General features: G+C 36.8%; 1 protein-coding gene across 6 annotated transcripts in view; it reads right to left on the reverse strand.

Moving 5' to 3' along the window:
- The window catches only part of LOC136025841 (trithorax group protein osa-like), a 95,364-nt gene extending 85,132 nt beyond the window's left edge, over positions 1-10,232 (reverse strand). For 5 of the 6 annotated variants that reach the window (XM_065701903.1, XM_065701876.1, XM_065701893.1 and 2 more), the window contains exons 1-2: positions 10,093-10,232; positions 4,889-5,310 (exon numbers count right to left, since the gene is read on the reverse strand). In XM_065701903.1, the coding sequence (XP_065557975.1) occupies positions 4,889-5,185 (297 nt within the window). In that variant the 5' untranslated portion in view covers positions 5,186-5,310; positions 10,093-10,232. The remainder of the gene's footprint in view (positions 1-4,888; positions 5,311-10,092) is intronic. The other variant, XM_065701867.1, reaches the window with a different exon arrangement.
- Positions 10,233-18,145: the final 7,913 nt, after the last annotated feature.

The following is an 18,145-nucleotide window of genomic DNA, read 5'->3' on the forward strand; positions in this document are numbered from 1 at the left end:
GCTAGTTTTCCAGCGTTTCGGGACGAGTACATAATCGATGCAATTTTTGGTGGTTCCGTCAGGCGATCTCCACGTGACTTTTCGTCGCTCTGTGTTTGAAAAGAGTGTTGGCCACTACCAGCTCGTTATCCCGGCAGTATTCCAGAAGGCACTCACCTCTTCTGTTTCTGGTACCATGTCCAAATTTTCCCATGACGACTTCATTACCTTCATAATTCGAGCCCACTACTGCATTAAAGTCTCCAATAACGAGAATTGACTTTTTTTGGAATAGAGTCTGTGAGGCTTTAGAGTTGGTCGTAAAATTCCTCCGATTCTTTGAGGTTTTGACGAGAAGAATTTGGCACATAAACCTGGATGATGCTTAGGTTCGCAGTCAGACTTTTGAGGCGGATAGCAATGATACGTTCAGAGACTGGAGTTGGGGAGATAAGTGATTTTTTGCTTTCTTCGAAAGAATAAATCCTACTCCTTGGCGATGAATTCCACCGTTACGACCTGACAAAAGTAGTGTTGTGTTCCTAATCCTTTCAACACCAGTTACTAGAAAATGGGTTTCTGACAGACCAATGATGTCCCATTTATACCTGTTGATTTCTCGTACAAGTAGATCCTTCTTTCCTTCCTTAGCCAGGGTCCTTACATTTAGAGTTACTATTGCCAATGCTGTCTTAGGGGTAAAAAGGGGTGAAGGGGTTCCGATTCAGGATTTGTTACATTGGAAATTGTAGTTGCAGCGTAGCCAGTCGTCGGGCTATCAGTAATCTTTCCAGCAGAGCCGGTCGTCACATCGTCGGCTACCCCGGACAAGGTATCTGGTTCGTCGGTTTCCCCAGACGCGGTAACATTGGTTCTTCTAAGTTTTCTTGCCTTTATCACTATATAATCTGAGAGCAATATCTGAAAAGAAAGGATGCTCAGCTAGTTTTCGAGACAGCGGCAAGCTACTCCTCTCTGTCTGAGTTCATCCGCCCTTTACAGTTGTTCTCCTAAAGGGAATCCTTCATTTGGCGTCCTGCATGGCCAACACAATTTTCTCATTGATGAGAGGAAGTTTGGTGTCTACCGGACATGTCCATACGCCAGTGGGCCTGCGCATCATCATCTCAGGGGCCTCCTTCCTCCTGTGCACAGATTTTATATTATCAGTTCATGGGTCCCCCAGTTTCATTTTATGGACCCCCGAGGGCTGGGTCCCCCTGGTCCACGCCTCCTTATTTCTAATATCCCACGAATATAATCCAGGAAACCTTTCTTTTCCCTTTGCAGCCTAAATAGTAAAATTAATCTGACAAATTTGTTCTAGGTTGATCCCGTCACCCGCGGACAATTATCCTCAAAAATCTCCCCTCGTTTAAAATCAAGCAGCCAAAAGGGAAGTGTTACAAATGTAAATAACGAAAAAAGGAAAGGGATTTTGGTACATTCCATCTATATCCCAAAACATAGCTATAATATATGGTGTAAATTATCCTAAATGTTCATTTTTACACTTTTTATTTCAGTTTTCGGGCTTTGGGGGGGTCGAGTTAGCACAGCAGGGTAATATAAACATTAAAAAAAAATTCGAAGATGTGAAATTAATAGCAACTGTTGGTGGGGTTACCCATGATGGAACTTCACAGAGGCACAGGCTGGGACAAAGAAGTACGAGTAATAATTTCCCATGGACTTGGTCTGGCATACAAATCTATAGAGCACGAAACTAATTCACCCCCAACTATCAAGAAAGCGTCTAAACGTTCACAAGAAGATTTTCCCTTTATCACTAACTTTAATACAAGCTCCTTCCAACGGTAGATAGCCAAAAATTAATATTACTGCACACTCCTTTACCAATCCACCCAGATAGCAGTACCATGGAGTCAAATTCAAAATCAGAGCCAAAAAAAATATAAAATGGACAGAACTCCTTATTTTAAACTAGCACGCAAATTATTTTCTTTAATCTTTATCTTACCCTTCTAGGATAACTCAATTCCAAACCGTGGCTGTGTGGCTGGGAGGGACCAGCTAACTAGTGACAATAATCTTCCTACATGCGGAGATAATTAATACCCAAGCCCCCAAAGTCCCTCTTCCGCAACATAGATAAAGAGGACTTGAGCCAATTTCGTAATAGCTAATATTTGAGAATTGCAAAGAAACCTTAGAAAAGAGAACGTTTTGTTTAGGTTATGTTTTCGTTACTAATTCACGGTTTATTTTTATCCGCAAATGTCGTTGCTATGACAAGAGTTAGTGCAGTAATCGGTTTCTTCATTTTCTTGTACTTATCATTTCTTTGTGTTTTTTCCTCTACTTCGTCTTATCATGTTATGTGAATGACGAGTGTTCAATAAATAAATAGATGGACCAACAAATAATGAACGACATCACATAGCATCATTTGGTTTGCCTCCCCCCCCCCGAAGTAGCGTCAATGAGGGGCGTGGGGAATACCGAAATCGGTCGTAACGAGATGCGCATGAAAAGTGGCTTTAGTTGCTTTTTCATTCAGAAAAAATGCAAAAATTCAGAAGCAGAGGCATTCAGAACAGAGGGTTGGGGACTGCACAGGTCCTAGATACTACTTTTTTCTCATCTTTTGCCTCCAGAAGAATCCGCCGGTTTGACTGTGGATGAGGAGGGTAAACTCTGTATACTTCATTCATTCAGTGTTGTTTTTTTCTTATTATTCATTACAAGAAGCAAATAGGAAAGTAACAAAAATAATAAGTTTGTTTACTGCAGAACAACCTCACACATGATGGTTATCAAATAAAGGGCAGATCGCAGCCCATCCAAGAATAAAAATATGCTTAAACAAACTCTTTTTCCTGAGTTAAATTCAATATTATTGAGAACAGAATCCGATTCAAGATTAGTAACTGTTGGCCATATCCGGCCAACAGTTGGCCATATCCGGCCAACAGTTGGCCATATCCGACAGAACAGTGTTTGGGAATCGCGAAAATAAGCTTTCCGAATTTCAGAAAAAGAGCATGAAATCCCTTGAATATGGGACTCAACGATAATACACTTGATCATCGATGGCGAAAAACCTGGAAATCCAGATTTGCAGCCCCCCTCCCTCCATCTCAGAAGTCACCTACGAAATATGTATTTAATTTATTCTACAATATAAAAAAAAATGTTTGTCCATGAACTATTTTTTTAAAGCCAGTTTTTCGATTTTCAGCAACCGAACATTGATGGATCTGGAGGGCAAAATTACAGGGGAGGGGGATAGCAAAAAGTCAAAAATTCGACAAGGTAGTGTATCTTTCTTCTATTTTGCAGCTGCAGAATTTTGGAGACAATAAAAGGTTAAAAAAATATTTTTATTAATTTTATGTTGTGAAGTGTATTTGTCACTATATTCAGTTGTTCAATACACATTTCAGAAAAGCCAATAATCTCAAAAAAGACAAAATGAACATTTATTATGCTGCAAAGAGACAAACTTTTTGAGCTTATCATTAATAGCGGTCACTTTCTTCATCTTACTCTTTTTTTGGGTGGTCCAAATCTACAGAATTCTCTCAGAATTTGGTGGAGGGCCCTTGCCCTCCTTCTAAGCGAGGACTTAACCTCCGGGTGCCTTAATTGGGGCGAAGGAACGATAAAGGATAGAAACAAACTTGCAACTAGTTTGGACCTGTATAATTTTATCCTATTAAATGATTTTAGGACTCGTATAATTTAACTATATGATTTTAGGACCCATATAATTTCTTGAACTTGACTTAGTGATGGTTTTTAAATCGACTCAGTTCATTGATTATATTAAATCAAATGGAGGAAAAACAAATAGGACTTATGATTTGGCAAAGTAGGGATATTTAAAAAAAAACTTACAGAGCGTGACTGAAAATCTAAAAGTTGAGGTTGAGACGTGACTATAAGGGTTTGCTGTAATTGATTTGAAGGGTGTAAGGCTTAACAGGAGGGAGAGGGATCAGCCCACCCCCCGGATCCTCCAGTCTAACTGATAAGGGTTGAGGGCACGATCAAAGCTTGTCATGGAAAATAAATGCACAACTTATGCAAAATTAATCTGTAAACATTTAAAGATATTGCTTTAGAATTTCAAATTAATTCTTCTTCTTTTCCATACTCCTGCGTCAGATTACCATTACTAATTTCTAACAGGTAACAACGTGTTGCCCAATATGTTTTTGCATTACCTCTCTACCTCACTTAAATAAGCAATAATTAAATCGAAGATTAAAAAGGCAAAATAAGGGACTTTGATAACAATTTTAAAGAGTGATAGGGTAAAATAAGAGACAAAATCAACTTTAGTGACTGCGACCGTCCCTGGGAATACATCCTACCAACATTTCCATGGATTGATACCTATGTCCTCCCTCCCCCATCCTAGTGAACCATAAAACGGCCCCCATGAACAATACGCAAATTGAAACTTTGTTTAACTAATCCCATATCTATAGTCGAATGAAATCTATACCAAAGGCATAAGATAGATACATCAAACTTTATAATATTTTAATAAAAAAAGATTTTTTTTGGTTCCCTTGCAATTCTTTTTTTTTTAATAGATCAGCCTGCCACTTTCCACCACGCTTCGCACGCGCCACCTGGAATACGCGGTTACTGAAAGCAGGCTTCCCTTCGAAATTAAAGCCCCCCCCCCCTCCCAGCATAAATGTAAGCAAAACACAAACAAATCAGAGTGAAAAAAATTGATGAAAGTGTGCAATCCTTCAGGCCCTCAAGCTGCGGCACTTGGGGCAGCTGACTTGGTTGCGATCTCCCCTAGGAACGGCTCTACTCAGGGTCAACCCCCCAGGACACAGCTATAAGCCTAAATCAAGTTTCCTAAAAGCACTATCTAACAAGAAAGAATCCAGCAATTTTCTTTGAGAGAGCATCAACAACTTACCTGTGGTGCTGTTGGCCTAAAATTATAAGCTGGATGCTGAGAGTTGGTCTGGGAACCATATGGACTAGGCACCCTTGGCGGTAGGCCCCATTGTCCATGATGACCACTAGGACCAGACGGCCCTGGTGGGCCTCCAGGTCTCAAATGAGGAGGAAAGGGATTATGTGGAATTCCTGTTCTTATGCCTGGATCACAAGGTGGTTGTTTAGTAGGGTAAGGCTGTGGGTATCCCTGGTAAGGATATCCCTGATGATTCACTTCTGGACCTCTAACACCATTTACTCCACTACTTTCCATATTTCAGCCTTGGGATTTATCACAGCACTTAATTCCTTAAAAACTGATAAAATTTCTTAATATCCTTGACTCTCATTCCAAATATGGCCCATTTATATCCCAATGCCTTTCACTTGTAACACTATCTGTAATTAAAAGAAATATTAAGTAACCTCAATGAGGAGAGTCCAGCAAGCTAAACAATTTCTAAGAACTTGAACAACATCAAACAGTATCTTCAAAATAGGTAAACATAGGACATGAGGGGGTATTACTGAGTTTGGTATTTGTTACAAACGGATTTTTAAATTATTAAATTTAATTAATTATTAAAAACAATCATTAAAAACAGCAATTCAGAAAGAAAAATATAGTGGCTGCCACATCCGCATCATAATTAATCTACAAATAGAAAACTGCAAAATCAATTGAGAGATAGTCTACTTAGTATCTGTTGGAATGATACCCAACAACATTACCACAATACAAAATCTTCAATTAATACCAGGGGTGTGATTTGCTATGCGGAAGGGGGCTAACCACCCCCTCCAAACCCAAGTCTGAAATTTACCCCCTCCAGCTGAAATTTAGTTTCTGCAGAAAATATTGTTAAAACTAAGAAAAGCCTGAATAATTCAAATATTCAGAGGGACAAGACAGTTTCTTTTAGTATATCCTTGCTTTATGGTAATATATGGATCATTTTCCAGTTTTCACTGGCACTTTCACTTGGATTTGGGAAAATTGGTCCCAAGCTTGCCCCTCCCTCAAGATTTTGACAAAATTACGCCACTAATAGTCCATCCCATAAGTTCAAGCAGAGGCAGAAATATACTTTTATAAGCTAGTAAAGACCAAAATGATGAAAATGAAAAAGAACAAACTTTATGTCAGACATAAAGCCATTGATATTCAATTAGCATCACACCCCCTCATGTCAAGAATACAGCTCTCAAATGTTTAAAGCTCTCAAATGTTTCTTAGTTGTAAAATATGCAGCACTTTTAATCGGCATGATTATTACTGCACACACAAAAAGAATTAGAAATATGGTAAGTATGTGAGGTGGTTTGACAGTACTAGAAAAAAAAATTGAATCAATGATCATGCAAACTGACATTAATTTGAGCTATGGCGTAATTTTTTCTACTAAAGGGGACAAAATTGGAGCCAAATTTCGTAAATCAAGTGAAAATGACAGTGGAAACTGAAAAATGAGCCATATAGTACCATAAAGGTGAAGATATACTTAAGAAAAATTACCCATTTCTATGGATGCTTGAATTATGGATGCTTGTCTCGGTTTTAACAAGTTTTTTAAACTAAATTTAGGCTGGGGGTGGTTGATCTGGAGTTCGGTCAAACTGAAGTCAGAGAGGGGCAATTGCCCCTCTGTCCCATAGCAAACTACATCCCTGAATTTGAGTGCTTAGGATCTATGATTTCAGTTGAACTACAGTCACCTTTGAGCACTCTACCATCTCTAGTCACAGCTAATGTGCTCTGATTGTTCTGCCCTGAAAATCTGGTTAACTGTTCGTAATTCCCATCACTGAGTAGAGCCAGGATGTAAGGCCTTATATTCAAACAGGACCTGATTTAAGTTTATCTGAAAATTTGCCTTACTGCTACCATAGTTTTAACAAACTTTTAATGTTTCAGCAATATCAAAAGTATGCCACAATCAGGTCAACTACCATCAGGCCTTGATTTACTAATAGGTATCACCTCTCTCTTTCATTACCTTTAGCTTGTCAGTTCTGTTCTATTGAGTGTGTTCCCCAAATTTTTGGAGATTTCCCTGAAAATCTCAATAAAACGAGGCAGCAAAGACACTTGGGTCTAGAAGCATCAAAGCTTTAAATTCAGCCATGACTACCATAGTTCAGGGTCCAAATCCTCTATCTGTTCAATTCAATCATATATATTTAAACATAAACACATAATTTCATGTACATAATCTGCCAGGAAAGCACAAAAGTGCTTGACTAGGGCAGAAACTTAACTAAAGAATAATTAAACAATCAACAAACAGAAACAACAAATTGGCTGGATTTATCCAAAAACGGGGGGGGGGGTGAGAAAGAAAAAGAAAAATGACCAAAAAGAGAAGGACCACACAATATTCAAATCTAAACAGTATTTCTGTGATGACCCTTCACTGTTCACTTGAAGGTAAAAAGGTTATTTGACTTTTGGATTTCCAAGGGATTAAATTCCAAATAGCTGGTGCAAAAAATCTAAAAGCTCTTTTTGTTTATGATGTCTTTTCTTTATAATTTCCCACTGTAGTTAATCATCAAGACTAATAAAATTGAAAAATCAATAAATATACTTCACATCATTCTGCTTAATGTACCAAAGCTATCTTGAAATATTAGTTTCATTTTTTAATAAGATAAAAATATTCTAACCCAGAAAGCAGTTCTGATATCCAGAAACTGCCAACAACACTGGTTTGAAATTTTATAGATTCCATATGAAAAACAATTTAGCTAAAATTAACCATGTGAAAAGACAGCACGACAGCATTTCTTAAGATAGTTTTCAATAATACTATTAAAATGTACATATATTAGACTGAATCAGACCTATCAAAAAGAAACCATGCCATAATAGGCTAGTACAGATTCTTGACTATTTTCAAATAGTGTTAGGGGGGGGGGGTCTCTTGGAAAACCTCTGGGTGGGTGAGTTTCCCATTCCTATAGGCAGGTATATCACAAATATACCACTAGCATACTGTGATACAATGGTTGTCTCTCACTAAAATAAGTGTTGTGACTTTAGATTCAAGGATAATATCTTTTAGCTCTAAGGAACCTAGCTGAGTGGTACTTCCTGAAATAGATCTACAACAATTAGGATGCTAAGAGGTGTTTTCAGATTGCAAACTCTATCTCTTTCCTACTAGTTTAGGTTTAAAAATTTCCAGGAGAAAGTTTAAGTCTTTTTTTTTGTAAGTGTGACTTTGAGTGTGCTTGTTAAACTGAATGTATCTGCAAAGTCTCTCCAAAAATGTTAAATGATTTATTATTTTGCTCCTCAGGTAGGACCTATTTTTAAAGAATCTTTTAATTCAAGCTTTATCAGTACCAAAGAAGTTCAGCTCTATATCTGAAGGCTATGTTTGCCTAGCAAAAATCAGATAGAATAAAAAAAAACAGATGTTAGAAACTGTCAATTCAAACCTCCCATAAATTTATGTGTATTGATGTGTTGAATTAATGATGCTTCTTGGCTACTAAGAGATGCAGTAGGCCTTTGATGTGTAGCTAAAGGTTAGTTTGGGACCAGCTATCATTGCCATTACAGTTATGGCACAGCCCCTCACTTCCCCACCTCTTAATGGGGCCAACTACAGCCCTTTATAATACATGTAAGTTTGGTGATTTTCATTTTGTGTGTGCTTACTTTTCATTGACATGCATCAAATAAAACAATTGTATAAGCCCTATGATTATAACTGGCATAATTAGAGGGGGACTGGGATACAATTGTGATAGCATTGATTATTACATTTGAAAAGAGAACTGAGCACAGAATCCTTCTTTGGACCATAATGGAGACTCATACACACATGCATCAAATCTCAGGATCTGTAGTGGGATGTTGCTATGATATTGAACTCCATGGCCCATAATACCACACAGAAATCAATCCCACTGCTATCACTACAGGGCAAATAGGGAGTCTGGTTTTGCGAAGAGATCTAGGATAGCATGACTCAAGAAGAAGACATGCTGGAACAAAAAGATAAATTTTTAGATTGCTAATTTTAAATTAATTTTTAGGAATTTGCTTGCATTTTTGACATTTCATGCCTAGTCCCTCTCTAAAGATCTCACATAGCCCCAGGCTATATAAAAAACTAACTAGAAAAATTATATCCTTGCTCTGCAGAACACAACAACTATCAATGAATCATATTTCTTTGTTTTTGAATCAATTTTCATCAATTATCATGTGTGTTCAGCATTGCCCATGGACTATATGAGACCATTAAGGGGAGGGGAAGTCATAAGTGCAGAAAGAAACATAAAGAGTAAACATAAAATTAGCAATCTAAGTGGTTTTTTTTGTTGTTGTAGCATATGCCCACCCACAGTGGCCTTACTTGTTTGCTTTAGTTTCTTGTTCTTTCTGTTTTGTGTAGTGTTTCTTTTGTTTCTTTATTGGTACTGTGCTTTGATTTTTTCCAGCAGGTCAAAAATAAATTATTATTATATCTCCCTCTGAAGAGCTGGGATTCTAGACATTTGCCTGGTTTCATTTTTCTGGTCCAATTTGGGTCCTAGCCTATAAGTGAACTCCCCAGAGCCAGCACCCTGGCCAAGGGAGAACTATAGAGGTATCTAGGTTAGCTTCCTTAAAAAAAGCTTCCCTGGTGGCAGGGGTCTGGCCCTAATTTACAACAAGAGCCCACAGTTCTAAGTTTCTTCCATCTAGAATAGTGACTTTTAGAGATAGCCTAGTGAAAAGTCACTGTCCTGGAATTTCTATTAGAGATATCCTACCCTAGTTGACACATTAAAAAGGAATACATCATCATTTAGGGATAAATTTATGGTGTTAGATCAGCATTTTAACCAATGGTAGATATTTCATTTTTCGAAAAATGTGCCAATAACCTTCTTTATCCTTTAAGGGAAGAGTTAGTCTACTAACCTCATTCCTCCTAGAATAGCCTATTTTATGACCTGGCTATGAAATACAGAAAGATAAAAACAATAGAGATGAAATGATAAACTTAAAATAAACAAGACGATTATTGCTTTATGAGAGAGTAAATAGGCTACAGAAATAAACAATACTGAATAAATAAAATAACAGCAACAAATTCAAAATGTCTGACAGTTTGCTGACTCGGCTAGTAGCCTACAGTACTATGAGCATATTAGATAAAAGAGAAAATAAATTTTACTTACGTACACAAAATAGGACCTTTATTTAACACAACACAACACTATAATTCCAAATTTATTAAAGCAAATTTCTTGAGACTTTCCAAAGTTTCAGCATTTTCAGTGTTCCTTTCTCATTACAAGGCGATGTTTGGCGGTGTGGATGTAACTGCCCGGAAGGCCTGACAATGCATACCATCTATAATAGTTTTTTATAGATGACAGTATATAAAATGATCAAACCATAGATTTACTGTTAGAGTAAATATTCGTTAATATTGAATAAGCATTGCAATACCTGGCCACGTAAACGGCCACCAAGTATCTATCAATCAATTGGTTGACAGAGATTCAAATTTAAATAAGATACTCTAACTGCTTAAAACACCTTAGGTTGTGCTTAGACTAAATTATACCTTTTAAGCGAATTTACCCGCGATTTCTTACTTTTTATGGCAGCACTGGGCTCTGTTTGTGCTGTTTAAGCCTCAAAATACAAATTAGTTGCATTTAAAATGATAGTTCAATTCTTGTAAACGGAAAGCTATTTCTACTCAATCAGATCCTTCTGAATAAGTCGTTTCAAAGATAGGGCTTTAAGGAGCTTTCAAAGGTGGTGTGCGGTGAAAAGGCGGTCACTATGACTCACGTTGTCTGTAGTCTGTTATAAATTCATTCTTCTGTGGGGTTTATCAGTCGTACATGAAATGTGGAGTGCGAAAAATATGCCAAGATTTTTACCTCAAACCCAAATTATTAGTTGAAAAATAAAGAAGGTTTTTTTTTAATCAGGGGTGTATGGATTATATTCTAAACACTGTTGGATTTAAATGAAAGCTTTTGCATATGTGCGTTTCCTCCAAAACGATCATAGAATTAATCCCAGTTTTGATGAATGTCAGAAGGATTTGAATTGTGTTTCATGGAAGGTGGCAGGGGAAAAAAAGCAATAAGAGCTTATTAAAATACATGTTGCTTATTCCCTATTATAGGTTCATACTTTTGTGGTTATATCAGTCTCACTCAACATGTCGCCTGTGGAAAATATATTGAGTATCCCACTTAGACCTCAAGCTCAAGGAGACACTTGAAAAAACAGAAGCTGAATAAAAATCATATGGGTATACGAAGGAAATTATGAAAATCGTTAGTATATTGCTACCTCTTGCGTGTGTCAAAGGTGGTGTGCGATGAAAAGTCCATGGCGGTCAGTATGACTCACGCTATACATATTCTGTTATAAACTAATGCTTCTGGGGGGGCTTATCAGTCGTACACAAACATGGTGTGCGAGAAATATGCCAAGCATTCTTTATTGACCTCAAACCCAAAGAAATAGTTGAAAAACAAAGAAGTTTTGTGTTAATCAGGGCTGTATGGAGTAGATCATAAAAATTGCTGGATCTAAATGAAAGTTTTTGCATATGTGCGTTTCCTCCAAAATGAATACAGCATTAATCCCAGTTTTGATTAGTCTCCAAAGGATTTGAATTGTGTTTCCTAGACATTTATTTCTACTGGTCATAAGTAATATGACTATTTACTTTTCTCTGAAAACTTCTATTTTTGAACGTTTTTTAATTGATAAAAAAAAAGACCCAAGCTATTGTAAAATAGCAAAATAGCTATTGTGAATATACTCAAAATATGAATATTGTGAGTAAAGCAAACTTACAGCATTACAGCTTTCAAAACTCAGATAGGGAAAAATGGAGAGACAAAAATGAAAAAGAGAAAAATGAAGACTAGTGTGTAAGAAATGAAGATTAGAAGATACTTATGTGGTTATATCAGTCTCGCTCAACATGTGGCCTGTGGGAAATATATTGAGCATCCCACTTAGACCTCGAGTTTAAGGAGACACTTGAAATTAACAGAAGCTGAACAAAACTCATATGGGTATTCGAAGGAGATCATAAAAATCGTTGCATTTGAATTGAAGGTCATTCATATGCGCATATTTAGAAAAAATTAATTATAGAACTGATCCAAATTTTGATGAATTTCTGAAGAAACCTTGTTCCATTTTCGTGCTTAGTTTGATATCCAAACTGGATATTTATTTACATATTAAGCAAGATAATTTGTACATTGTATGATTATCTAAAAAGTGGTTAAAGCTGTATCACAACATATTATAAAGATGGGTGTTACCACATAAGCAAATACTTGACTTCAAATTAAATTTGTCTCACTTCCTGATTAGTTTAAATGAGTCCCTCCATTCCTTCATTATCATCAAAATTGTAAAATCAAACAGTTCGTGGCAACGAACTGTAGTAAGGAGCGACCCGACTCAATAGTAACCAAAACTCTAAAAAATGGAATTTTGGTACCAATAGCTACATCAAAAGAATTGCATTTTAATGCTGATTTTAAACATATAAGTTTCATCAAGTTTAGTCTTACCCATCAAAAGTTACGAGCCTGAAAAATTTTTCGTTATTTTAGAAAATAGGGGGAAACACCCCCTAAAAGTCATAGAAAATCACACCATCAGATTCAGCGTATCAGAGAACCATACTGTAGAAGTTTCAAGCTCCTATCTACAAAAATGTGGAATTTTATATTTTTCGCCATAAGGCAGATCATGGATGCGTGTTTATTTGTTTTTTTTTTGTTTTTTTTTTCCCAGGGGTGATCATATCGACCCAGTTGTCCTAGAATGTTGCGAGAGGGCTCATTCTAACGGAAATGAAAAGTTCTAGTGCCCTTTTTAAGTTATCAAAAAAATTGGAGGGCACCTAGGCCCCCTCCCACGCTTATTATTTTCCCAAAGTCAACGGATCAAAATTCTGAGATAGCCTTGTAGTCGAAAACCTTGTAACTATGTCTTTGGGGACGACTTACTCCCCCGCAGTCCCCGTGGGAAGGGTTACAAGTTCAAACTTTGACCAGTGCTTACATATAGTAATGGTTATTGGGAAGTGTACAGGCGTTTTCAGGAGGATTTTTTGGTTGGAGGCAGGGGTTGAGAAGAGGGGGATACGCTGGGGGTACGTTCCATCGAGGAATTTGTCACAGGGGAAGAAAATTTCCATGAAGGGAGCGCAGGATTTACTAGCATTACTTAAAAAAAAACAATGAAAAAATAAATATGAAAAAGTTTTTTTTCAGCTGGAAGTAAGCACCAGCATTAAAACTTAAAACGAACAGAAATTATTACCCATATGAGGGGCTCACCTCCTCCTAAACCTCGCTCTCTGCGCTAAAGTATTTTTAGTAATTTCAACTATTTATTCTGCGGCTTTTGTGATTCAGGGGTCATTCTTAATGAATTGGGACAAAACTTAAGCTTTAGTGTAAAGAGCGAGGTACTGACAAGGGGGCGAACCCCCTCATATATGTAATAAAAACACGAGAATACAAAAGTTCTTTACGTAAGCTAATTTATAAGTTACGTATATCTTTTACTTATAAAAAGATTCGTAAAAAATTAAAAGTTCTAGTTGCCTTTTTAATTAACCGAAAATTGGAGGGCAACTAGGCTTCCTCCCCCGCTCTTTTTTTCTCAAAATCATTCGATCAAAACTATGAGAAAGCCATTTAGCCAAAACAAATAAATATACCAATTTCGTTTTAATTATTCCTCTGCGGAGAGCCAAAATCAAAACATGCATTGATTCAAAAACGTTCAGAAATTAAATAAAAAAAACAAGTTTTTTAAATGAAAGTATGGAGCGACATTAAAACTTAAAACGAACAGAAATTACTCCGTATACGAAAGGGGCTTTTCCTTCTCAACGCCCCGGTCTTTACGCTAAATTTTTTTACTGTTTTAAAATGTGGAGTTAAGAGAAAGAGTCAAACTTATAGATCTTGATCTATATCCAAAAAGATTGATCCAAAAAAATTGGAGGGCACCTAGGCCCCCTCCCACGCTCATTTTTTCCCAAAGTCAACGGATCAAAATTTTGAGATAGCCATTTTGTTCCACATAGTCGAAAACCATAATAACTAAGTCATTAGGAATGACTTACTCCCCCATAATCCCTGGGGGAGGGGCTGCAATTTACAAACTTTGACCAGTGTTTACATACAGTAATGGTTATTGGGAAGTGTACAGACGTTTTCAGGGGGCTTTTTTGGTTTGAGGGGTGGTGTTGAGGGGAAGGGGCTACGTGTGAGGATCTTTCCTTCGAGGAATATGTCATGGGGGAAAAAAAATTCAATGAAAAGAGCGCAGGATTTTCTAACATTACTATAAAAAAAACTAAGAAAAAATAAACATGAAAACGTTTTTTCAATTGAAAGTAAGGAGTAGCATTGAAACGTAAAACGAACAGAGATTATTACGCATATGAGGGGTTCTAAAAATACTTTAGCATAAAGAGCAAGGTATTTAGGAGGAGATAAATACCTCGCTCTTTATGCTAAAGTATTTTTAGTAATTTCAGCTATTTATTCTACGGCCTTTCTAATTCAGGGGTCTTTCTTAAATAATTGGGACAAAACTTACGATCTAGTGTAAAGAGCGAGGTATTGCCGAGGGTACAAACCCCCTCGTATACATAATAAAAATATAAGAATATAAAAGTGTGTTATGTAAGCTGGCACGTACGCAGGGTCCCCCAAAAACTTTTTGAAATGTTTAATGTCCCCATGGTTTCTTGGGATTTCTGGCAAAAGTAGGACATTTATTAAGAATCTAGATACATGTGTGAAGCCTTTTTTGGGGATTTTACAGCATGCCATTATCCGGTCAAGTCACTGCCCAATTATTAACCCATTTTCTGTCTAACTTTTTACCCTCTTTGAAGTAATTAGCAATTGTGCTGTTATTTTTTTTTTTGTAAAGAGAGTTTGCTTTCCACAGCAAAATAGAATTATCCTATATATTAGGGCGTTTATTCCCCCCCTTTCAGGATAAAGTACAGCTTTTAATGGATCAATTTTGGAGACTATCATTTTTCATTAAAATCTACGTTTTTGCAATAAAAGAACTACCCCCACAGAATCCATATTGCACTGTTACCCTAAAATTTCCCTTTCAGTGGGATATAATAGATTAATCACTGGTTCTAAATCGCTATGAACATAACCTGAGCCTAAAACATACTGTTGAGGCTTCAGTCTTCTTCCCCCCATCCGCTACAATACTACAGGATCTGTATTTTCCGATATACCTGCTTTTTGCATTACTAAATAAAAAAGTGCTACTTTATATCTGCTATTTCGAAGATTTTGGCCCCCCCCCCCGAAAAAATTCCTGTGTACGTGCCTGTACGTAAGTTAATTCTTAAGTCACGTATATTTTTTACTAATAAAAATGTTCGTTAAAAATTAAAATTTCTAGTTGGATTTTTAAGTAGCCGAGAAATTGGAGGGCAACTAGGCCTCCTTCCCCACCCCTTTTCTCAAAATCGTCTGATCAAAACTAAGAGAAAGCCATTTAGCCAAAAAAAGAATTAATATACAAATTTCATTTTAATAATTTATGTGCGGAGAGCCAAAATCAAACATGCATTAATTCAAAAACGTTCAGAAATTAAATAAAAAAAACTAGTTTTTTTAACTGAAAGTAAGGAGCGACATTAAAACTTAAAACGAACAGAAATTACTCTGTATGTGAAATGGGTTGTCCCCTCCGCAATCCCTCGCTCTTTACGCTAAAGTTTGACTCTTTGCCACAATTCTACTTTTTAAAACAATTAAAAGCTTTAGCGTAAAGAGCGAGGGATTGCGAAGGGGACAACCCATTTCATATGTGGAGTAATTTCTGTTCGTTTTAAGTGTTAATGTCGCTCCTTACTTTCAGTTAAAAAAACTAGTTTTTTTTATTTAATTAGTTAAAGCTGCAGGCCAACACAGCTGCATTTGCTACTCCGTTATTAGTTAAAGCTGCAGGCCAACACAGCTGCATTTGCTACTCCATTATTAGTTAAAGCTGCAGGCCAACACAGCTGCATTTGCTACTCCATTATTAGTTAAAGCTGCAGGCCAACACAGCTGCACTTGCTACTCCATTATTAGCTAAAGCTTTACTCTTTACCCCTTCCAAAACACTTAGATTATTCCCTCTAGAACCTTTTTTATGACCATTTCCCATTGCAGTCAGAGACGACCTTATTTTTGTTTAGTCCAGATGGGGAGGGGGGGAATGAAAAAGAAAAATCAATGACAATATGTCATCTTTCTTCTGTAAAAGATGTCCAACCCATTTCAACCTTTTTCCATTGAGGACCCAGAAAGTGGGGAAATACTACATTTTCCGGAAAATAATTTTCCCCAGCAAACAATGCAAAGGAAGTTCTTTCTTCGCTAAGGTAAGGACCACTATATCAAGATTTATGCTTAAAATTTATCTTTGATCGATCAATTATGAATGCTATGATGGTGTGGATTAATGATGGGGAGGAAAAGGGAGACTAATGATAATTAAGTCATATAGAAAAGAGGAGCTCAAAAATAATAAATTAGTTGTCTTACACTGCATTAAAAATATCTCATTCCTCTTAAAAAATTCAATGGCAATATTAATTATTAAATACCGAAAAAGTATTATATTGTAATTTTTTGTCAAGAAAGAAAAATAGCATCTAAGCGTCTCATTTGCAATAAAATATACAATTTTACCTGTGTCATAATCACTAATTTTTACCAAAATCCCGAAAAAAAACCCCTGAAAACTGCCAAATTTACTTTTGTTGAGAAGTGTTTTGGGTTGAACTTGGTCAACTGGTAACTATTTCTCAAAAGATATTTTGTCCAACATTATAAATTTTCTCAGGGCTGTAAGAAAAGAGTGGTTAAATCCCGCTCTCTATGGTTATTAAATAAAATAAAAAAGTTTTTTAACTGAAAGTAAGGAGTGACATTAAAACTTGAAGCGAACAGAAATTACTCCGCATATGAAAGGGGCTGTTCCCTCCTCAACGCCCGGCTCTTTACGCTAAAGCTTGACTCTTTCTCTCAACTCATCTTTTCAAAACAGTAAAAAACTTTAACAGTAAAAACGACTTCACCTTATTAAAACTCTTGTCAGTTTTAATAAGGAATTTCCAGGAGGGTGCGGTGTAGAGGATATGGGGAAGGGCAACAGCATTATATAGACTTGCTGGAAGAGGTAGGTTGAATCAAAGTTTACAAGATACAATGGAAGCATAAGCTGCTAAGATTCTACGACTGATTTGCTCAAGAAGAAGTTTTTGGGTGTGTCGGATAGAAGAAGCAATGGGTAGACCTAAATACATAAGGTGATATAAAGGTTGAACTGAAGTAGATCCAAACGTGATGGAAGGGGCTGAGGAATCTGTTTTCCAGTCAAAGAGGACAATATCATATTTGGAGAAGTGGAATTCAAGTGCGCTTCAAGGATTCCCAAAATTTTGGTGCTACGTTGAAGAGTTCAACTAAGGTTTAGGATATCGTCAGCATAGCTTACCAGGGAAAGATTTACAGAAGACAGAATCGGTAAAGGTGGGCATAAATCTTGTGTTTCCATTACACAGTTACGATAGAGGTCAGGAGAGGTGACAGCTCCTTTAAAGACCCCTTTATTGACTGGATTCAGTTGTCCGTGTTTAATCAGGGGCATGCCTTTATCTGGGGATAGCATCAGGTGGATATATAGTCTTGCATATCAATCCCGAAGAGAATAAATAATGGCGACGTTCAGTCTACGTCTACTAGCTTTCAGAAGCATTGCTGCATGGATAAGAGAATCGAATGCGCGTCTGACATAATGTCCCCCCAAAACAAGCCTTTCTCCAGGCATTTGTAACAGTGGTTTGTAAAAGGCATTTGTAACACATGGTACCTTACTTAAATCTGAACTGGTTTGGAGGGGTGTAGTAGACTTTTTCAAGTTCCCTAATAGATAGTAGCTCAAAGAGCTTGCAAAAAGATGTAGCAACAGTAATGGGACAGAATGTATGTACACTGGATTTCAGATTTCCCGTTCTTGGAGATAAAAGTCAGATCCGATGCAAAAAGAAGAAAGAACGATACCCTGAGTGAAAATCATCTGCATAAGCAGAGATAGACGAGCCGTAAGAATTTTTCCTCCGTATTTCGCACCGACTTGGTCCATACCAGGTGAATGTTTTCATTTTATTTTTTGGGATACCATATTAAA

This window comes from Artemia franciscana, chromosome 1 (assembly GCF_032884065.1).
Source record: "Artemia franciscana chromosome 1, ASM3288406v1, whole genome shotgun sequence".
NCBI classification, from domain to species: Eukaryota; Metazoa; Arthropoda; class Branchiopoda; order Anostraca; family Artemiidae; genus Artemia; species Artemia franciscana.